Source organism: Ctenopharyngodon idella, chromosome 21 (genome assembly GCF_019924925.1).
Source record: "Ctenopharyngodon idella isolate HZGC_01 chromosome 21, HZGC01, whole genome shotgun sequence".
NCBI classification, from domain to species: domain Eukaryota; kingdom Metazoa; phylum Chordata; class Actinopteri; order Cypriniformes; family Xenocyprididae; genus Ctenopharyngodon; species Ctenopharyngodon idella.
Genome location: NC_067240.1, coordinates 3,963,602 through 3,987,858, shown reverse-complemented (window position 1 = coordinate 3,987,858; position 24,257 = coordinate 3,963,602). Strand labels below are relative to the sequence as shown.

General features: G+C 34.9%; 1 protein-coding gene and 1 long non-coding RNA gene across 4 annotated transcripts in view; both read right to left on the bottom strand.

The window, feature by feature from the left end:
- LOC127503775 (cytotoxin 7-like) overlaps positions 1-15,863 on the bottom strand; it is a 31,275-nt gene extending 15,412 nt beyond the window's left edge. Inside the window, exon 1 of one of the 2 annotated variants that reach the window (XM_051877902.1) lies at positions 15,795-15,863. In XM_051877902.1, the coding sequence (XP_051733862.1) occupies positions 15,795-15,843 (49 nt within the window). In that variant the 5' untranslated portion in view covers positions 15,844-15,863. Of the gene's footprint in view, positions 1-6,558; positions 6,643-15,794 lie in introns of those variants that run through there. The other variant, XM_051877901.1, reaches the window with a different exon arrangement.
- LOC127503793 (uncharacterized) lies at positions 12,673-15,738 on the bottom strand. Of its 2 annotated transcripts, XR_007927215.1 has the most exons (4): positions 15,601-15,738; positions 15,327-15,455; positions 14,495-14,544; positions 13,101-13,234 (listed from the first exon to the last, which is right to left on the bottom strand). It is a non-coding gene; the product is annotated as an uncharacterized LOC127503793 (long non-coding RNA). The 2 variants fall into 2 exon arrangements; XR_007927214.1 differs by lacking the exon at positions 14,495-14,544 and having other exon boundaries at positions 12,673-13,234; positions 15,601-15,735.
- Positions 15,864-24,257: the final 8,394 nt, after the last annotated feature.

The following is a 24,257-nucleotide window of genomic DNA, read 5'->3' as shown; positions in this document are numbered from 1 at the left end:
GAGATCAGACACATTGAATAAAACAAGAATTATTTAAATTCATCATCAACCTAACATCATCTTTTTACATATTTTTAACCCCTTAACCAGCACCCCCACAAGCTGAAAATAACATGCAAAATGAAATGGGTATAACAACAAAGAACAGTGCAATATAAAGCAGTCAGTGAAGGTCAGACCTGTTGATCAAATTAAATTTGTTTGTTTTAGTTTAAACAAACAAAAATATACGGAACCCCGCACATGACATGCAAGAAAAAAAATTTAATCTTGCGAACGATTTACTAATTCGTTCCCTCGATTTATAAATCATGCACATTATTTATAAATCGAGGGAACGAAATAGTAAATCGTGCGCACGTTTTAGAAAATCGAGGGAACGAAATATAAATCTTGCGCACGTTTTAGTAAATCGAGGGAACGAATTAATAAATCGTGTGCACGATTTACCCTACTATTTTTTTTCCTGCATGTCATGTCCGGGGCTCCGTAATAATATAGGAGTAGAACACAAGGAGAAAAAGTCCATGCTGCAGTCAAAGACTATTCACCTGCACTCGCAGCGCCCTCTTCTGGCCTTGAGCTGCTCTTACATATTTATCAGCTTCCCCTCTTCACCTGTAGAGGGAGCACAAACATAAAATAACACTTTATTTTGATGGTCCACTTCAGACATTCTTCTAAGTAACTTTTCAACTACATGTCATCTTATTCTACTAACCCTAACAGTCTACTAATACTCTAATGAGAGTTAGTTGACATGTAGTTGCAAAGTTACTTATAGTTAATAGAATATCTAAAGTGGACTATCGAAATAAAGTGTAACCAACATAAATCAGTTTTTACAATTAATTTTTTTTTTACAAAACAAGAATGACACTCTACTGTTTAGAATTCATATGTTATCCTTCATGTTCCATGTTTACATACAGTACAAAAATATTCCGAAGTTCTCTCCTTTAGTACAGATGGTAATGACATTGAAAGATCTGTGTAGGTGTTCAGCTACATCTAATTGTTTTGATAGTATTTAATTTTTTAGATTTAGAATATATTTCAATATGGTATTACTGTGGAAATGTAAATTGTTGTCTTATTCAGTTTTGAGCTATTGATTTGAACTTTATAAAGTTATTGACTTGAGTTTTGGTTTCTAAGTGAACAAATTAGTTATGGCAGTTTTGCAGAACTGGTCCGAAGATTAGGTATTATGTGAGTGATTGGTTTCATAGAGTAGGCTTTAAGTAACACTTTTAGTGTATAAGCAATTAAAAAAACAGTTTTGAAAAGAATATGTAAAGGTGCAAATTGACCTGTAGGTACCCAGAGTTTTAGTGGTGGTTGTGTCAGAGTGTAAACAAAACAAAACTTAAAATCAAAGTTGATTTCAGGGATTCTCATTATGAACCTGTGACGTCAGTCAACATTTCTCATTGCATGTGATGGACTCCCTCGCAAAAAAAAAGTTTATTCAAGTGTGCTATACTTCTTTGAAATTAAAAATAAGAAGTATACTTTCAGTCTTTTTTATGTACCTCTCAGAAATATACTTAAAATTACACTTAAGTATACTTGATATACTCAGCGATTAACTTCTCCGCAATGTCGCTGCCATTTTAAATGCGTGAGCCTTTAAATTAGAATGAATTCTGATTGGCTGTCAGTGTTTTATCGTTCAACAGCTGTGATCCCAACAATATTGTTTCTCTATATTGTTATTGCTGTGGTGTGGACAGTGCTGTTCTTTTATATTTAGAGTGATTTTTAAAACTATATCTTTATCTTTTCAGTTATCGCATTCTTGGTGTGAACGGGCCTTAAATTAATTTTGGACCTGAACCATTTTTTTTCTTTCTTGTTCTCACTTTTCAATGACTTCTGACCTACACTGAATTGTGGACGAATTTATAAACATTGAGAAATAAAGTTGAACAGAAATAAATATGACTAATTATATCAAAGTGAAGGGGTGGATTCTGGAATCCACTGCCACTTCAATATATATCTTTTGAATGATTTATAATCAAGTTATTAATCAACATGTATCCTAAATATTAAATTATTTGAAGGACTTCAACTTATGTTAAAGCATTTATTTTCCTCTTCATCTTCAAACACTGGAAAATAATGAATATTGTCTGTATCTCTCACTGAGAGAAAAGTACAACTTATCAGGATGTTTTGGGAAACTTTCCTGTTTATAGTTAAAGCTCGGGCCAACTTCAACCTTGAAGAAGCTGTGAATCATGTGTATCTGTGTATGTGTGCTAGTGTTCTGTGTGCAGGTCCTGTATTGGTACTGATGGACAACCGGAATTCTGCTTGAGACCTGCAGATACATTGTCATGATCTAGAAGGACATCCTGTTCCTAAATCCAGGGTCCGAGCATCAGAAGCGAGATGGATGGAGATACGCTTCTGACTATCAGTCCATGTGTGGAAAATTACAAATTTTGTCTATTTTTCTTAGCCAATCAGAATCAGTTAACATGAAGTCATGACATAGTTAGTGGACTCCGTTAAAGTATAATTGTTGTGGAAATCTGAATGTACACAGAGCGGCCTATACGAACTCCTTGGGAGACTGGAAGCAAACTATTCTTCAGTAAAATCTAATTGCACTTCTGACTTCTGGTCTTCGGGTCTATTAAAATAAAATGTTTTACCTGTTAATATTTAATGGACCTGACCCAGATAGCATCAATGATTGAAATAATGTTGAATCAATGTTAATGTTTCAACTTTAACTGCATTGAATCACTGTCACTTTTGCACCCTCAATTAATGTTGAATTTTCAACAAAATTATTTACTAATTGTTCTCCTGAGAAAAAGTGCATATTTGTTTTTAGTAGGTAACATTCACCAACAATACTTTCTTGCTACAGATCAGACATTCTGAATCTTGACTTTTAATGTAATAAATCATGTGCAGCGTGAAGTTTAACAAAAACAAAAGTGCATAATCCAAACATGACGATAATACAAACATAATAAGAGAAATGTAACAGCATGTACTGTATCTTACAAACAACACCAGAACAGGAACTAAGAAAACTGAACGTTTTATTAGTTTTTCTTTTACAATCGCTAGGACACATTTCTCAACACTCCTCACACAGTGAGCACAACAGAAATCTATGTGGGTTAAACTGTGGATCATTTATCATTGCTTTGGCATTCAATAACTACATCTTTCAAATTACATGAATTCTTTTCTCACTTCGACACAACAAACGCCAAAACTCTGTATCCCTACACGCCAATTTGCACATGCTTACATACTGTTTTAAAAACTGTTAAATTTAAGTTCAAAACAATATCACAATACAAAACTGAATAAATTTGCTACAGTAATATTGTTATGTGATGATGAAATGTGTTCTGAATCTAAAAAAATCAAATACTATTAAAACAATTATGAAACTGAACACTTAGTCTTTCAGTTTCATTATCATCCATTCAAAAGGGAAACTTAGGAATAATTTTGTTCTGTAATATAAACATGGTTCATGTAACATAAACTGCAGTGAATTATAAGCAGTAGAGAGGGTTATTCTTGTTTTGTAAAGAAATTTTACAAAAGAAAACAGTGTATAATGCTAACTGATGTTAGTGTTTTTTAGGTCTGTGTTTTTTGACTGACAAAGTGTGTTTGTTGATTGAAACCTTTGTGTTCTGGAAGAATGAGTTGATTTGAGACATGAATGAAGTGTTTTGGTAAATTTAGTGGATTCTTAATGTGAAATTAACTGCTGTGCCAAGATGAAAGTTGGTTAAGAGAACTGTGTGAAGAGTTTTGAAAAAGTTACCTAAGTATTGAGAAATGTGTCCTAGTGATTGGAACAAAAGGAAGTTTAGTCACCTTCATTTATAAAGCGCTTCTTACAATACAGATTGTTTCAAAGCAGCTTTACAGTGATAATAAGAAATTACTGAAACAGAGATTGTTTTGACTGTACAGCAGCTCTAGAAAAAAGTTGTTGTCCAGCTAAAGTAAGTTTTTGATTGATTCATTTCCACTGTAAAAATCATTAGTTATTATACAAATTCAGGAAACAAGAAACAAATATAAAGAAAAAAAAAAGACCTTGAAAACAAAAACAAAACAGAAAAATCATGACATACAGTCATATTGCTGCTAAGAATTTCAAACATTTGATTGGTTAACCTACTAGTTGAAGCACATTTTCATGATTTATGGATAAGTGGTTTTATACACTCTTATGTAATCTTACACTTTCACAAAGTATCTCATTTTCTGTGTATGAAAGAATGTGTTTTTGCGCTGGTCTTCACTGTAGAATCTGAAGTGCAGAATCTGGACTCACTGAAACAGGAAGTAGAAGAGCAGAGGAGAGAAGAGCAGGAGGAAGCTTCCCTTATACACTCCATCTAATCAAGATGATAAAGAAATTAGTATCAATTACCCAGCAAACAAGCCTGCACTGGCCCTTTACGGGCCCACTTAAGGCTAACGTAAAGGCCCCCAGCAGACTGCTTGAACGGGCAGCCCTCACTTAGCCTCCAGGAAGCCCTCACTATTAATCTACAACAATAAATCTGGCAGCACAGGGAGCCAAATGTTTACCATTAATGAAAATAATGGTTAAAGTTCGATAAAAAGAAAGGGTCACTGACTGGCAGAAGCGTCTGCCAAACAAAAACTGTAAAATTACAGTAAAACATCCTAAATCATTCTCTGCAAATTGTAAATCTCTTTTAGTTAACAATTAGCTAACAAGAGTAAATCACACATGAGCTAATATAACTATCACTGCTTCAGCAACTACACAGCTACACTACACTGTCTTTATAAAGCAACATGCAGCATAACATCAGTGTTTCTGGATCATCATGACTGAAGCACAGGCTCTACTCTCCAGCACAACGATAACCTCACAAAACTCAGATAACAGAAACTCTGACTTTATTTCTTTCATTCAACACTTCTTATTAAGAATTAACTAAGGTTTAGAAGATTTGTTTTATAGAAAAAAAATATGTTTGAAGTCACCGTTATGGGGGTGAGCGTTTGGTTTAGATGGGCTCTTGACCCTTGACTTTCAAACTTTTTTTTTTCCCTCTGGCTTTTGTAACTGTCTGTTTCTGAAGCACAGTTATTACAGCAAAAAGTTATGAGAGGAAAAGCTGACCAGATGGTTACTTATATGTTAATTCATTCATTATTTCACATTACAGTATAGCTCTAGTATACCACTGCATGAAATGTTGTCTTGTTTTAGTAGTTTGAAGGTTTTTTAGACATTATGCAGAAATTATTTGGACAGGAACATGTAAACTTACACAGACATCAAGATTATGCGTATGAACCTCAACAATGATGATAAAATTTTTAGCTCAACAGATGAACTGAGCATCACAAAACAAGCTACTAAAGTCACAAAAAAAGGCTTCATGTGACAGTGTTTTCTGCTTATTTAAATAAGGAGATTTTATTTTAATTTTATGTTTTTTGTTTGGTAGCCGTTGCTGCCAGTCATTTGACCGTTTTATCATCTAACTGTTTTGTTATTGTATTAATTACAGATTATTTTTGTAATTTTACATACATTTGTATGTAATTTAAGAAAACAGAAAAATACTGTATAAAAATACAGTAATTTTACTGTATAAACAATGTGAATTTCTGTAATTTGTCATTAATTTTTACTCCTTCTGTGCATAGTTATAAATGGAAAGTCTTATTGAATTTCACATTAAATTTTAAAAAGCAGCCAAATAGAGCGTGGGAAATGAAAGTGGGCTGCCTACACAAAACCTGCATGGGCCCAAAGGTACAAAAGTTACTCTGGGCCCGAACAGGCTGGGTTAGTGTGGGCTGCTTACAGAGAGCCTACAGTGAGCCCAAAGCTGTGGGCCTCACCTGGGCCCTAGCCCACTGTGCCCACAAAAAGCCAGCATGGACCCCACAGGGGCATGTTTGCAGGATAATGATTCTACTACTACTACTACTGACAGTAGTCATTAAAAAGTACATGTTTATTTCCGATCAATTTAATCCATGCAGTGTTAGGGGAGCCAAATAAAGGCCAATACCTGCTGCATTGCAAAGGTCAGTGCCACAGCAGTGGAGAGACACTGTCGGACCATCTGGCATCTCTGCAGTCGCATTTTGACATTGACTTGCACACCCTTTCATTGTGATGGTTATCTCAGTGGAACCTGTAAAAAGGACAAACTTCCTAAATAGGCTAAAGAATCAATTCCAAAAATTATGTTCCACTTGCAATACACAAACAATTGCAATTATGTGATGAGATTAACATATTAACATATTTCTACTTCATATTATCACTTTCAGTAAACTACAGAAGTAGATTTCCACATCACACTGGACTTACCATGTTTTATTTTCGATGTACAGCTCGAACATACAGAACATTTATCTGGACATGTCTCCTCTGTTATGAGACAGAAACCCGCCGAATTAGGTCTGCAGACGTAACACTTGAGAGAATATCCTTAAAGACAGAGAGAGACATTCAGTGACCTCAGTGTACCAAATAATACATTCAATACTTGCTGTTTTTTGTACCTCCAGTGAGAAAAAAGAAAAGAAGAACAACAGAGACTCGCAGATCCATCTTGTGTCAGGAACAGAATGAAATCACAATGTTTCTGTTCCTTTTATGTCTGTTCAGAAAGGGGTGGGTTTAACAAGGAAACTTTATGAAGTCCTACACAAACTTAACACACTTAAACACTCACGATAAATGTTTCTTCTCCAGAATAATGATCAGTTTTAAATAATGAATTAGTAGTGTAAGATAATGATTTTAAATGAAAGGAATGACAGGACAGAACTAACATGAGTAGATGCTCTTCCATTTTTTATCCGCTAACAAAGAAACTGGGCTGAGTTATTTCAAGATTATCACGGGTTGATCAATGTCATTGCCAGGCACAGATCTTGCTGAAGCAGATGAATTTAATGTCAGTATGGAAATTGTCTCCAGAGGGTGGACATGGATATAGTATTGTGCCAGGATAAATGATTTACGTTAAGAAATGGAATTCAAGTTTAAAACCAAGATGGTTCCTGTGTAGTTTTATTAGACACCCCTTCAGCTGTAAAAGCTGTAAAACTCTGTAAAATCTGTTAAATTATTAGGCACACTGTTAGCAATTGATGTAATTTTTACAATAAATTTTTAACAGTGCAAGACTAAATGGACACATATTAATCATTATAAATTAGCTCATACTCCCAAACCTTAGATGAGTGAAATGAGACTGGCGAAATGCTGTAGGATAGAGTCATGCAAAGAACCTTGTCCTTTAGAGACTTGGGGGCCAACCCTATGATGAAGATATGGTGGGTGGGGGCTAATGGGTAGCTTACACCACCTTCAGTTTAGTCGCCACACCGTCTCTGAGATAGCTGTCTATATCGCTATAAGGGAGTCAAAATAATTCCAGCAAAGTTTAAACAAACTTGTTTTTTCAAAAAGAGCAGACTGTTTTCTGTTCTCTTGTTCTTGTTTTCGCAGATCGACTGAGAAGTTCGCTGAGAGAGTTCAAGCCTATCATACCGAGGACATTCTGTGACAACACTGGCAATCAGAAACAAGAACTTCAGTCAGAGAGACAGACCTTCAAAATCTTCAACGTCCCTACATAGAATGCGACGTTCTCGGGATCTTGCGCAACGTTCCCTAAAAGTTCTCTAAAGGTGATGAAAATTCCAAACTCTTACAGAACATTTGGGACGTTCCTAAAACGTCCTCTTTTGGTAATGAAACCAGGTGATGGTAAAGAACGTTACCAGGTGTCCATGCCCTTTTCAAAAAACCCTAAAGGATTCCAGTAAGAAAACTGTACGGGATTCTAATTAGAATTTCTATCATATTTTGGAACCATTCCTATAAGTTTCCTATAGGACTTGTCTTATAGACATAAATACCATAATTTCTGGGAAGATGTACAAAGGATTTGGGTCTTATTCTGTTCATTTTCTTTGCAAGATCTTGTTTACTGAGACAATGTACACTGTAAAAAAAAAACTTTAAAAAAGGGTGAAATGCCTGGCATTAAAAAGATTTAAAAAAAAAAAAAAAAAAAACATTTTAAAAAAATGATCAATGACTGGCAAAAGCGAGTACCGAACAAAAACTGTAAAATGAAAGTAAAATATCCTAATTATATTCCTTTAACCCCTTAACTGTCACGATCCTGCTGGCAGGACGCCTCCCAGCCAGTACACCCATGCCCCACATGGTTTAACCCAGATGAAATGAACATTGCTCAGTGTGCGCACTACAGGCTGTTAAATGTAACACTGAATCAGTGTTGGAGATAATGAGATAATTAAGTAAATAATTAAGTGATGATTGAGCATTATTGAAGATAGCTGCTGTTAACAAGCAGAATCATTGAAGGAAAGAGAAACAACAAGAACAGAAAAAATCGAAACACTAGAACTACAACTGACTTCAGCCGTAGCCTTAGATAAAAGAAGACATTAAATCTCTCAAGATCTCAGCAGAGGAGGATTAAACAACTCCGTATACAGAAGCTCTTATTGAGAATTAAGAGAGAGGTTTTTTGAAATGTGTTTGTTTTTTATGTCACCATCATGGTGATCAGTGTTTACTTTAGCTGGGTAGTTTGACTTGTCTTTGTAATATTAGAGCTTCTCTGGCTGTTGTAACTGAGTTTGTTATAACAATAAAAGCAAGAGAAAACACAATCTAATGCTGTGGCTTCTTCATGATAAGAAAATAATTATTGTTTAGTGGCTTAATTCACTGATCTAACAGCTGAGTTTAATATAATCAATATTTTACTAACTTTGTTTTATTGTGATTGTAGTAAAGATCCAGCACAGTTTTAATCAAAAAACGTGAATGAGCTTTAAAACAGGTTGTACACTAAGCATAATGGTGACATGCTTTATTCCCAACGTGATCTCATGAGAATTCGTGTGTATTTTTACGTAAATTGTGGTTCTTCCACACGTACATTTACTTACGTTTTCATACACACAAAAACGTACAACATTGACGTATTTAGAGGATTAAAACGTAAAAATACTTACGTATTAGCAGCAATAAAAACGTAAATCATGTAACGTAAAGTGTGAATGTATATGAATTCCCATGTATTAATATTAAAATCGTGGCTTTAATGATTTAATTTGTTTTTAGTCGAATTTTTTGAAAGCAGTTTACTCATCTACTTAATATGAAATATTTCTGTTCGTGACTTGTGCTGCTGGTTTCGGAGGATTGCATAATGTTAAACAAGACTACAATTTAAAACCTTATGAATACATTTTCTGTAATTGTTTAACCATTTTGTAATATTTAGTTTGTTTGCTGTGAGACAGAAGGCGTTTTCTCCTACGCAGCAACTGACAATACAACCATAAGATACACCAAAACACAACATAAATTCACAAATCACATCAATTTTATTTGTTCGCTGTACTCCAAATCTTTAGAATCCATGTGTTTGTAAGGAACAGATCCAAATTCAGCCCTTTATCCATCGATCTTCATCTTCATTCTCAACAACAGCGACAGTCACAGTCAAAGCTCGCGCTCATTATGATTCAAATTTGAAAGTAGTGCCACTCTCGAGAAGCGTTACGACATGGTTTACGGCACTGATATCGAACGCTCATTGGTTCTCACCTGCTTCGTCACAGATTACGACATGCCGTGTTTCAGTGGATTGACATTTGAAATGAGTGTCGCGCCTTCACGGAGAGAAGCCGGATTCATCATATTTTCATGGATTAATAAGTTAAATTCTGCTCTGTACCCTATAAAAAACTGTTACCGCCAGAGAAGACTGACTGGAACTCATCATCATTTGAACTACTTTTGGTACCACTTTTGACATTATTGTGAAATTATTGTGATTACTCTTGTTTGTCTGTCACTCTTTTATTTATATTAGTAGGTAGTTTAAAGAAATGGTTATGGGTAGGTTTAGGGGTTGGTGTAGGATTAGTGGCTCAAAATATCGTTTTAATGTTATATTTTTACTAAAATTGTCATTTTCCTACACATTTCTGCCCATTATGTTTTATTCTTTTAACATTCTGTATAAAATGGGTAGGTTTTTAGGTTCGGGATGGGGTTTAGGGATCTTACATTTATCTACAAAACGATAAAGGGGAAATTACACATATATCTTTAAGACATGATAAGATTCGTAAATATTTTACGTTTTTTTCGCTGTAAAAACGTAAGTATTTTTACATTTTAGTGCCATAATTACGTCAATATTGTACATTTTAGCACCTTTCTAAACGTACAAAAATGTACGTTTTGTGTCTTTGAAAGTTACGTATTAATACCTACGTATTAACAATGAGACCAGGCTGTTATGCCACAATGCATTCTTTTTTGCATGATGCACCCAGAATGCATTGTGGCATGAAGCATGTCACCATTGTTGAGATTTATATGCTGATTCTAGATATCTGTGTGTGAGGAAGCGTTGCAGGAGTTTTAAAGTGTTTAGTGTACAATATGTTTTAAAACTCATTCAGCTCTTCTGATTAAAACCATTTTATCGTTGTATTTCTAAAAGAAATCTAATACAAACTTAACACTTTGCTCATATACAGCTCAGTCATTAGATCAGTGAATTAAGCCACTACATGATAATTATATTCTTATTATAAAGCAGCTGACCATTTTATTTCTTGTTGTTCTTGCCATAACAAACAGCTACAACAGCCAAAAAAATAAACACTAAAAAAGTCGAGAGTAAAACTGCCTAACTAAAGCAAACACTGACCTCGATAATGGTAACATCAAACAAAACATTTTCAACAAATCATCAACATCTAAACCTCTGGTAATTCTCAATATCAACTTTTGTAGATGTATGTCAGAAATAAAGTCAGTCTGGTTAGTAATAGGTGAAGCTGGTAATGCTGTTTGTGGAGTTGTTTGATCAGATCTTGAGAGATTTAATGTCTTTTATCTTCAGTTGATTTCATGTAAGGCTGTGGCTGAAGCTGTAGTTCATGTTGTTCCTCTGTCCTTCGGTGATTCTGCTCGTTATCACCTAATTATCGCATTAACTTTTAACATTTAACAGCCTGTAGTGTTCACACTGAGTAGTGTTCATTTCATCTGGGCTAAACCATGTGGGGCCTCCATGGGTGTGCTGGTTGGGAGGCGTCCGGCCAGCGGGACTGTGACAGTTAAGGGGTTAATATCTAACACACTATCTATCACACCTGATTAGATAGATCGAATATCTAATTTCTATCTATCACACCTGATTCAACTCATGAGCTCATTAGTAGAGACTGGATGTGTCAGATATAGAGAGACATACAAAATGTTCAGGGCTGCTGCTCCTCCAGGACAGGTTTGAGAAGCGCTGCTCTAGATCTCACCATCCGCACTTATTTCAAACCAGTATGACTTTATTTATACAAAACTTCTTAATCAGAATTAACAGAGGTTTAGATGTTGATGTTTTATTGAAAATAATAAAGTTTGAAGTCACCGTTATGGAGGTGAGCGTTTGCTTTAGATGGGCTCTTGATTCTTGGTATTTTAACATTTGATTTTTTTTTTTTTTTTTTTGTGGTGCTCTAACTGTTTCAAAGCATGCTTTTTTTCAAAGAATTTATGATTCTCTAAACATACAGAGAACATTCTGAATGTTCTGTGAAGGTTGTTGCTGTCAATTAGAGAATTTTTGTCTTATGACAGAGCTATATAAGCAATGGGCTTTACATCCATTCAGGATGATTTATACACCACCCTGAATATCGATTAAGTTGGACTCTAACTGTGTGTTCAGTATTTGTTTTTGCTTTCAATCCACACACGTACAGGGGTGCTGAGGTTTGAATCACATCACAACAGAAATCTATGTGGGTTAAACTGTGGATCATTTATCATTGCTTTGGCACAAAATGCATTCAATAACTACATCTTTCAAATTACATGATTTCTTTTCTCACTTCGACACAACAAACGCCAAAACTCTGTATACCTACATGCCAATTTGCACATGCTTACATACTGTTTTCAAACCTGTTAAACTTAAGTTCAAAACAATATCTTAATACAAAACTGAATAAATTTGCTACAGTAATATAGTTATGTGATGATGAAATTTATTCTGAATCTAAAAAATCAAATACTATCAAAACAATTAGATGAAACTGAACACTTAATCAAGCATTAGTCCTTCAGTTTCATTATCATCCATTCAAAAGAGAAACTTAGGAATAATTTTGTTCTGTAATATAAAGTTCATGTAACAAACTGCAGTGAATTATAAGCAGTAGAGAGGGTTATTCTTGTTTTGTAAAGAAATTTTACAAAAGAAAACAGTGTATAATGCTAACTGAAGTTAGTGTTTTTTAGGTCTGTGTTTTTTGACTGACAAAGTGCGTTTGTTGATTGAAACCTTTGTGTTCTGGAAGAATGAGTTGATTTGAGACATGAATGAAGTGTTTTGGTAGATTTAGTGGATTTTGAATGTGAAATTAACTGCTGTGCCAAGATGAAAGTTGGTTAAGAGAACTGTGTGAAGAGTTTTGAAAAAGTGACCTAAGTATTGAGAAATGTGTCCTAGTGATTGTAGAAAACTGTAAATACACAAGATAATGAACTCAGTACTAAATAGGTGTGCTCTACACAATAAAATAATGAATAACCTTGGCAACCAGGGGGAACAAAAGAAGTTTAGTCACCTTCATTTATAAAGCGCTTTTTACAATACAGATTGTTTCAAAGCAGCTTTACAGTGATAATAAGAAATTACTGAAACAGAGATTGTTTTAGCTGTACAGCAGCTATATATATATAAAAAGTTATTGTACAGCTAAAGTAAGTTTTTGATTCAATAACTAATGATTTTTACAATGGAAATGAATCATTTACAAACTCAGCAGACAAGAAACAAAGAGAAAGAAAAATAAAAGACCAAAACCAAAACAGAAAAATCATGACATACAGTCATATTGCTTCTAAGAATTTCAGACATTTGATTGGTTAACGTATTAGTTGAACAACCACAATCACATTTTCATGATTTATTGATGTGTTTATACGCTCTTATGCAATCTTATACTTTCACAAAGTATCTCATTTTCTGTGTATGAAAGAATGTGTTTTTGCGCTGGTCTTCACTGTAGAATCTGAAGTGCAGAATCTGGACTCACTGAAACAGGAAGTAGAAGGGCAGAGGAGAGAAGAGCAGGAGGAAGCTTCCCTTATACACTCCATCTAATCAAGATGATAAAGAAGTTAGTATTAATTACCCTGCAAATAAGCCTGCCTGGCCCCTTACGGGCCCACTTAGGACTAGCGTAAGGGCCCCTAGCAGGCTGCCAGCACAGGGCCCTGAGAAATTGCTCATTGGCAAAACGTTGGCCCCTTAGCTCTGGCCCTGCACGGGCAGCCCTCACTTAGCCTCCAGGAAGCCCTCACTATTAATCTACAACAATAAATCTGGCAGCACAGGGAGCCAAACGTTTACCATTAAGGAAAATAACGGTTAAAGATAGTTAAAAAAGAAATGGTCAGTGACTGGCAGAAGCGTCTGCCAAACAAAAACTGTAAAATATCCTAAATCATTCTCTGCAAATTGTAAATCTCTTTTAGTTAACAATTAGCTAACAAGACTAAATCACACATGAGCTAATATAACTATCACTGCTTCAGCAACTACTCAGTTACTGTCTTTAAATAAAGGAACATGCAGCATAACATCAGTGTTTCTGGATCATCACTGACTGAAGCACAGGCTCACAAAACTCAGATAACAGAAACAGAACATTAATCACTAACAGATCTCTCTAGATCTCTGCATCTTCACTTATTACAAACCAGTCTGACTTTATTTCTTTCATTCAAAACTTCTTATTGAGAATTAACAGAGTCAGTCACCATGTGAGAGTCTGATCTCTGAGGCTGTTGTTTATTAATTTTTAATTTCATGTTATAGTAGTCCTAGAATACCACTGCATGAAATGTTGGCTTGTTTTAATAGTTTGAATGTTTTTCTTTTCAAGTCATTAGGCAGAAATTATTCAGACAGGATCATGTAGACTCACACAGACATCAAGATTCTGCGTATGAACCTCAACAATGGTGACAAAAGTTTTAGCTCAACAGATGAACTCTGAGCATCACAAAACACGCTACAAAACTCACAAAAATGATTTTTGTTTATTGTCACCATTCTTGATGTCTGTGTGAGTCTTAAAAAAGAAAAACACTTTCTATATAATGAATAAAAAACTATCCAATTTTATTTTTTTATCTGATAATCTCATATCATAAGGCTGCTGTAAAAATAACAGGTGACATATTCAGAGATCAGTGAATCAGCCCATTACTGTCCATGATGGCTAAAGAATCAGTAAGTAATAAACTTGCAATTTTTGTTATAATAAACACACTTCAGAAACCAAAAAAAAAAAAAAAAAAAACCCTGATGCTGAAAAGTCAAGGGTCAAGAACCTAACTAAAGCGAACACTTACCTCCATAACGGTGACTTCAAACTTCATTATTTTCAATAAAACATCAACATCTAAAGGTTTTGTATGAAAGAAATAGTCAAACTGTTAGTGTGGTCATGTGACAGTGTTTTCAGCTTATTTAAATATTTTAATTTTTATTTATTATTTATTTTAATTTTATGTTTTTTGTTTGGTAGCCGTTGCTCTCAGTCATTTGACCGTTTTATCATCTAACTGTTTAGTTATTGTGTTAATTACAGATTATTTTTGTAATTTTACATACATTTGTATGTAATTTAAGAAAACAGAAAAATACTGTATAAAAATACAGTAATTTTACTGTATAAAAAATGTGAATTACTGTAATTTGTCATTAATTTTTATTCCTTCTGTGCATAGTTATAAATGGAAAGTCTTATTGAATTTCACATTAAATTTTAAAAAGCAGCCAAATAGAGCGTGGGAAATGAAAGTGGGCTGCCTACACAAAACCTGCATGGGCCCAAAGGTACAAAAGTTGCTCTGGGCCCAAACGGGCTGGGCATCATGGGCTTAATGTGGGCAGTCCAGTATGTGCTGCTCACAGAGAGCCCGCAGTGAGCCCAAAGCTGTGGGCCTCGCCTGGGCAAATCCGCACTGGGCCTGTTTAGGTTTGGTGTGGGCTGGCCCTAGCCCACTGTGCCCGCCAAAAACCAGCATGGACCCCACAGGGGCATGTTTGCAGGATAATGATTCTACTACCACTATTACTACTAACAGTAGTCATTAAAACGTACATGTTCATTGCCGATCAATTAAATCTGTTTTAAAAAAAAAAAATGCAGTGTTGGGGGAGCCAAATAAAGGCCAATACCTGCTGCATTGCAAAGGTCACTCTTACAGCAGCGGAGAGACACTTTCAGACCATCTGGCGTCTCTGCAGTCGCACTTTCACATTGACTTGCACACCCTTTAATTGTGAAGTTCATTTTACTGGAACCTGCTAAAAGGACAAACTTTCTAAATAGGCTAAAGAATCAATTCCAGAAATCATGTTCCTCTTGCAATACACAAACAATTGCAATTATGTGATGAGATTAACTTTCAGTAAACTACAGAAGTAAATTTCCTCATCACACTGGACTTACCATATGATAGACTCGCTGTACATGTTGAACATGCAGAACATCCAACTGGACATGTCTCCTCTTTTAATTTACAGGAACCCGTCCAATCAGGCACGCACGTGTAACACTTGAGAGAATATCCTTAAAGACAGAGAGAGACATTCAGTGATCTCAGTGTACCAAATAATACATTCAATACTTGCTGTTTTTTGTACCTCCAGTGAGAAAAAAGAAAAGAAGAACAACAGAGACTCGCAGATCCATCTTGTGTCAGGAACAGAATGAAATCACAACGATTCTGTTCTTTTTATGTCTGTTCAGAAAGGGGTGGGATTAATGAGGAAACTTCATGAAGTCCTACACAAACTTAACACACTTAAACACTCACGATAAATGTTTCTTCTCCAGAATAATGATCAGTTTTAAATAATGAATTAGTAGTGTAAGATAATGATTTTAAATGAAAGGAATGACAGGACAGAACTAACATGAGTAGATGCTCTTCCATTTTTTATCCGCTAACAAAGAAACTGGGCTGAGTTATTTCAAGATTATCACGGGTTGTTCAATGTCATTGCCAGGCACAGATCTTGCTGAAGCAGATGAATTTAATGTCAGTATGGAAATTGTCTCCAGAGGGTGGACATGGATATAGTATTGTGCCAGGATAAATGATTTATGTTAAGAAATGGAATTCAAGTTTAAAACCAAGATGGTTCCTGTGTAGTTTTATTAGACACCCCTTCAGCTGTACAAGCTGTAAAACTCTGTAAAATCTGTTAAATTATTAGGCACACTGTTAGCAATTGATGTAATTTTTACAATAAATTTTTAACAGTGCAAGACTAAATGGACACATATTAATCATTATAAATTAGCTCATACTCCCAAACCTTAGATGAGTGAAATGAGACCAGCGAAAAGAACTTTGTCTTTTAGTGACTTGGGGGCCAACCCTATGATGAAGATATGGTGGGTGGGGTCTAATGGGTAGTTTACACCACCTTCAGTTTAGTCGCCACACAGCCTCTGAGATATCTGTCTATATCGCTATAAGGGAGTCAAAATAATTCCAGCAAGGTTTAAACAAACTTGTTTTTCAAAAAGTTTTCCGTTCTCTTGTTTTTGTTGTTGCAGATCGACCGAGAAGTTCACTGAGAGAGTTCAAGCCTATCATACCGAGGACACTCTGTGACAACACTGGCAATCAGAATAATAAGAACTTCAGTCAGAGAGACAGACCTTCAAAATCTTCGACTTCAAGATGGTTCTTGACTTCATTTTAAGAACAGTCTGCTGAGACATTCTGGGCTTTCAAAGTCACAATTAGAGCATTTTTGTCACATGACAGAGCTATATAAGCAATGGGCTTTACATCCATTCAGGGGTACACCACCCTGAATATCGACTAACTTGGACTCTAACTACATCTAAGAAGAAATGTGTAGAAAAATGACACATATCTTGTGTAACACTCTAGTTTACACATTTTGTGTGAATATTGCGTAAAAATGTGTTGGAAGAATTCAATTGTTTTACACATATTATGTGTAGTTTTAAAATGAACACAACCTGTGTATTCACAGCATCAACACAATCTGTGCAGCCAAGAACACCTGTAATGTGTTAATATTACACATTTACACATCTTTGTGTTCATTTCAGAGGTGAAGACCAGACCTCCAAAATCAAGACCATTCAAGACCAGAGGTGTGGTCGAGACCAGACCTTCCAAGACCAAAACCAGACCATTCAATCAAGATAATTCATTAAACGTGTGACTATTGAACATTAATGATGAACACCTGCTGTTAAAATCACACTTCACCATCATGGAGATCAGGGTTTGCTTTAGTTGGGCTCTTGACCATTGACTTTTTGCTGTTAGATTTTGTTTGGCTGCTGTAACTGAATTATAACAGCCAGACAAGCAAAGAGAAAAGATGATCAGGTGGTGTTGGTTATGTTTTCATGTAATCATTATTTGTCCTGAATCACTAAACTCATTTAGAGCCCAATCTCTGAGTCAGATTTACATTATTGATTACAACAGCTCTGTGATTCTACAGCAGGAGATCAGCTTCTTCAATACAATCCAAAATATTTCTTAAAAATTTTTTTGATTTTTAAAAAAAAAAAAAAAGTTCTGATTTTTAAAAAAAAAAAAAAAAAACAGCTTTCTTTTAGGCACACACAGACATCAAGAATCAGACTGTGAATCTCAACAACGGTGACAAAGCAACATATTCTGATAAACAGATCAACTCTGAACATTAGAAAACAAGCTACTAAAAAGTCACATAAACAGAACAAAATAAAATAGTGAGATTAAAGGAAAATACTAAGACAATTCAGATCATAATTTATTCATGCAGCAATGCATGATGGGAGATATGGATGAATTTTGATTGGTGGCACACAGAATGCACTGCATCATGCTTTATTATTCTCACCACTGTTGAGATTCATACGCTGATTCTTGATGTCTGTGTGTGCCTAAAAGAAAGACTTTTTTTTTTTTAATCAGAACAACTTTTAAGAAATCCTTTGTATTATATTGAAGAAGCTGATCTTCTGCTGTAGAGTCACAGAGCTGCTGTAATCAATAATGTAAATCTGACTCAGAGATAGGGCTCTAAATGAGTTCAGTGATTCAGGACAAATAATGATCATGTGAAAACATAACCAACACCACCTGTTCATCTTTTCTGTTTGATTGTCTGGCTGTTATAATTAAAATTACAACAGCCCAAACAAAATCTAATAGTAAAAAGTCAAGGGTCAAGAGCCCAACTAAAGCAAACCCTGATCTCCATGATGGTGACTTCAAAATTTGTGATTTTCTTTGGTGATCCTGCTTGTTAACATCAGATCACCTTCCTGACACATTGACTGTGTTAAAATCATTACACAATGAATGTGTCAAAATTAACACAACACGTGTTGTCCCTAAACTCACACACTGATGTGTAAGAATTTAGCCAATTTGAGTCGTTTTTTAACAAATGCTTTTTGACACATTCTGAATGTCTGTGTTTGACACAGTGAATATGTCAAAATTAACACAAGTGTTGTCTGAAAACACAAGCACTAATGTGTAAGACTTTTTTTTTTTTTTTTGACTGGACAAAGAGATCATTGCAAATTTGATCTTCATGTTCAGAAGTAACGCAGGCGTTTTATTTGTTGTTGTTTTCCTCTTTCCTTCAATGATTCTGCCTGTTAACAGCAGGTGTTCATCACTAGTGCTTGATTAATGACTTAATTATCTCATTAACTTCCCTCTTGAATGCTCTTGGTCTCGGTCTTGGAGGGTCTGGACTACACCTCTGGTTAACCTTCCTGACACATTCACTGTGTTAAAATCATTGACTCAATGAATGTCTCAGAATTAACACAACAAGTGTTGTCCCTGAACTCACCCACCACAGGAGATAAGATGACAAAAGTTTCGGCTCTTCGCCTTCGTCAGTGTAACAATTTCACTCACTCTCAATAATAATATAGAAAATGCACTACAAATCCTCAGGTGATCATGATCATAATTAAAGCAATCAGATGTATTTCTTTTCTTTCATACTGTGTAATACTGTATTCACAACCACAAAAATAAATAGTTTGGTTTCAATCTTGCTTTGTTTACCATGAATTTTTCAACATCTCTCTTCCAATTACTTTCAGTCTTGTACAGAAATGTACATAGGAGCTCATGAAAGAAGAGCTTTAGGTTTTGAATGTGTGTATATGATATATCCAAAAATATAATATTATGGCAAAGGTGTTTGCAGTATAAGACAAATGTTTGCTTTTGAGATGTGTTTGTGGTGTTTTGAATGCAGTGCTTCATTTTGCAAAAGATGTGAGGCATTTTGCATTTTGTGTGTGCAATTCTTGGATTTGTGTGTAAAGTTTGACAATGGATTTCATATTTTCTGCAGGCAGAACTGAAACATGACAAGTAATGCAGTTTTCATAATGTCATCAACTGTTAGTATTTTGACAGTTTTTGTGCAACGATTGACTATATGTTCATGTTGGATAGAAAACTAGTGCTAGAGTCATCTGGGTTCGTCCGGTGTTGAATCTCCTTCCTCCTCAACTTCTCTTGCCTCTGTGACAACGCTGGATCCGTTGTTATGTTTGGATCAGCACCTGTTGGTTCAGTGTCCTCTTATTGTGCAGGACATGAAACATCCTGTTCAAACGCAACCTAACTAGCTTCATTTCTGTGCAATCATGAACGGTCATTTAAATATGTTGGATGTGATTTCCTACAGATTTCATTCCCTGCAAACTTGAGATCAGACACACTGAATTAAACAAGAACTAAATTCATCATCCTTTATCAAGACTAACTTTTTAACTCCTTAACCAGCACCCAACAAGCTGAAAATGACATACGCAAAATGAAATGGCTGCAGATCTTTGGTCTACTCCTGGACTTGTTTGAAAGCAGATACTTGAGAGTTTCTTGTCCAAGAGTCAGAATTACACAGAGTCGTACAGAAACTGTTTAAGAGAAGCTCAAATAGACTGAAAAAAAGTAACACAAAACATTTGCTGTGTTTTTGTACTCTGCTGAGATATGCTCTGAGAGAAACTAATATGAAAATAACAGTAAAGAAGAACAGTGCAAAATAAGGGAACAAAAAGGAAATTATATGTCAAGATAAACAAAAATAGAGGGGGAAAGGATTCAACTTGCTTTAACATTATGTTAAACATGAAAACATATTATAGGCTAATAGTATTAAAAAATACTGATACAAAATATTAAGGTATAAATGATTTTCTTTGTATGTCACAAGTGATATGATTTAACCTTTGTATAAAAGCAATCACAGATCAGAAAAACAGACACTTCAGAGTATGAAAGCTGTAACTACATGCAATAAGCAGCAATAAATTGACTTGATTTGAGTGAGAAACTTGTGGATTTCTTAAAAGATGGGAAATTACAAAGCAGGAGTGAAGCCCAGACCTGTCGATAATATTATAATTTTGTTTATTATTCTTTTTCTCCTTAAATTTCAAGGAGAAAAGTCCATGCTGCAAAGACTGTGTTCACCTGCACTCGCAGCGCCCTCTTCTGGCCTTGAGCTGCTCTTACATATTTATCAGCTTCCCCTCTTCACCTGTAGAGGGAGCACAAACATTAAATAACACTTTATTTTGATGGTCCACTTCAGATATTCTTCTAAGTAACTTTTCAAGTACATGTCACCTTATTCTACTAACCCTAACAGTCTACTAATACTCTAATGAGAGTTAAATGATTTGCAATGTAGTTGCAAAGTTTCTTATAGTTAATAGAATGTCTAAAGTGGACCAACTTAAATCAGTTTTTACAATATATATATATATATATTTTTTTTTTTTTTACAAAACAAGAATGACATTCTCTACTGTTTAGAATTCATCTGTTATCCTTCATGTTCCATGTTTACATACAGTACAAAAATATTCCTAAGTTCTCTCCTTTAGTACAGATGGTAATGACATTGAAAAACTAACATCTGTGTAGGTGTTAACATTTTTTTTTTTTTTTTAAATTGCACTTTAAAAGTCAAGATTCAGAATGTCTGATCTGTAGCAAGAAAACATTGTTGGTGAGTGTTACCTACTAAAAAAAAAAAAAAAAGCACTTTTGCTCAGGAGAACAATTAGTAAATGACTTTGCTTTATGATGACGAATACTATATCACTCCATCATTTTGTTTCTGGATTTCTTTGCAACAAATGATGTGTTTTGATAAACACTGTTATAAAGAGCACAAACTCACACAAAAAGCCAAGAGTCAAACTGCCCAACTCAAGGAAACACTGATCACCATAATGGTGACCAAATATTTTCAATAAAACAGCAACATCCAAACCTCTGTTAATTCTCAAAAAGAACATCTGCTGAGATCTTGAGAGATTGATTGTCTTCTTTTATCTTCAGTTGATTTCAGGCTGTGTAGCTTTAAGTCAGTTGTAGTTGTGTTTCATTTTCTGAGAGTGTAAGCATGATGTTGAACCAACATCACATTGTAACCCTGATTCAATGCCATTACCATTGATTTTTTTGTTGAAATTTCAACATTGATTCAACATTAATTGAGGGTGAAAAAGTGATATTGATTCAATGCAGTTAAGGTTGACACATTAACATTGATTCAGCATTATTTCGATCATTGATGCTATCTGGGTTGTGTGACTGTGTATTTAGTGTTTTAGCGTTACCTGTAGATTTCTTCTGTACAGTCTAATCTCTAAAGTTAAAGGAATAGTTCACTTTCAAATAGAAATTTCCTAATAATTTACTCACCCCCATGTCATCCAAGATGTCCATGTCCTTCTTTCTTCAGTCAAAAAGAAATTAAGGTTTTTGATGAAAACATTCCAGGATTATTCTCCTTATAGTGGACTTCAATGGTCTCCAAATGGTTGAAGGTCAAAATTACAGTTTCAGTGGAGCTTCAAAGGGCTTTAAATGATACCAGACAAGGAATAAGGGTCTTATCTAGCGAAATGATCAGTCATTTTCTTTAAAAAAAAAAAAGAAAATGTATATGATTTATAGACACAAATGATCGCATCACAAGTGCTTCCACCAGAACGCGATTCCATATTCTTCAAAAAGCTTACGCTAAATGTCCTACGCCTTCCCGATTCAACTTACGGAACGAACGCGGTGCCAGTTCCGTATTTTCGGTAAGTTTAATAGGGTGGTGGTAAGTTAAATTAGTTAACATGAACTTACAATGAAAAATACTTCTGAAGCATTTATTAATCTCAGTCAATGTTACAGTTTTTCTCAATTGATAACAGATAACTGATTCAGTTGGCCCAATTTCCCAAACCATTCATTCAGTTCTAGAAACAAAGACACTTTTCTCAAAACATTTAACACATTTCACCTGTTTTCACACACGTTCCAATTTTCTCAATGTTTTCTGTAAAACTCTACACAAAAATGTCCTCAATTTGCACAGGTTTAACCATGTTCTCATTCATAATATAATAAACTGTGAACTCAAATAGCACACATTTATCCATGAGTAAGCATTAAGTAGCTAAACTGACGAATCTCAGGATAATATAGGGCCACTTGTGATTATGTGCTTATGTGCTTAAAACATGTAGTGGTGGAAGACAAAGAGGAAGAGGAGAGGAAAAGAAAGATGAAGGGGATGGGGTAAAAAGACATTTGTCACTGATGAAATACAAAGCACTATAGTTGAACATGTTCTTGTGCAGGAAAGACCATGAGAGAAGTTGGTCTACAGGCTCATCTATAGGGTTTTTATACTCACACATACAGTATAATTACAGTAGCAGTATATTAGATGAGAGAACTTTCACTCTTCTATGCACAGTAAATACTGTATAGCACATGTTGTACACCCTCAGACTCATAATTGTCAAATTGATTTGTAGCCATTCATACATTTTGTATTTTTGCAGAACTGAGAGACAACGAACTGCCTAGGGGGAGGGAGAGAAAATCTTTTGTCAGAATACTAAGAAACTGTTATAGTATGGCAAATATGGTCATAGTACTGTAATGCAATTTTGCCGAGGATGCTGAATTTATTTATTTATTTATTTTTACTGTACTGTGACATTATACTGTATTATATTACAATTCCAAGTTCATGTTCAATTCTTTGGTATTTCAACTTTTCTTTTCTAGTGCTTTTCATCTACTGCAAGATCTCTTTACACTAGTGTAATGAATATAAACTTATAATCTTAATGCTTATTGTTGAATTTCACTGTATCTTGCGCCCCTCTGTTTATGTTGTATACTGTAATAGACATTGAGCTGTAAAATGACACCTGATTGCCAAAAAGAGGTTTTTGTAACAGTGTTTTGAACTGACCTCACTAGTGTGTATGACTATGTTGAAGTGTGTGTGTTTTTGAGGACTTGTGTGTCATGTCTGAGGGCAGAGTTTGGTTTTTCTGCAAGATTGAATGGTTTTGAGTGGAGACATTTGACCTGAAAATAGGAAGTATGGGGAATTGGGTAAGAAGTTGTGGATTTGTGTTTAGAGTTTATTAGTGTTAACAAATAAAAATAAAAAAGTGTATTTTAACTAGTGTTAACAAAGACTAATATATAATGTAGCAAATTCAGATTTTGTCTTGATATTTCAATATCAATATATAATATTGAATCATTACTCATTAGATCCTCAGTACTCCCAGATAGCAACTTTGTGTCGGCCCAGATCCGGCCCACATCTGGCACATGCGGAATGATGATCTGGGCCACATGTGGCTGGAATGACGGCACTTGGGCGGACCGCTCCTGTTTGCCAGACCTGGACCACAAGCAGGCCATAGAAATGCCATATGTCAGCCAAGAGCAAAGAAATAAACCAGAACTGGACCTTATCTGATCCACAAAATATTTATATATTATTTATAGAGTCATCTCAGCATTAACAAGCCTGTTATCAAGCAGAATCATTGAAGGAAAGAAGGAAACAGAAAAAAAAAAGAGATGAGCAGAAACACAAGAACTACAACTGACTTCAGCCACAGCCTTAGAGGAAAACAACTGAAGATAAAAGACATTAAATCTCTGAAGATCTCATTAAACAACTCCACAAACAGCATTACCAGCTTCAATTACTAACCAGACTGACTTTATTTCTGTCAGACATCTACAGCAGTTCTTACTGAGA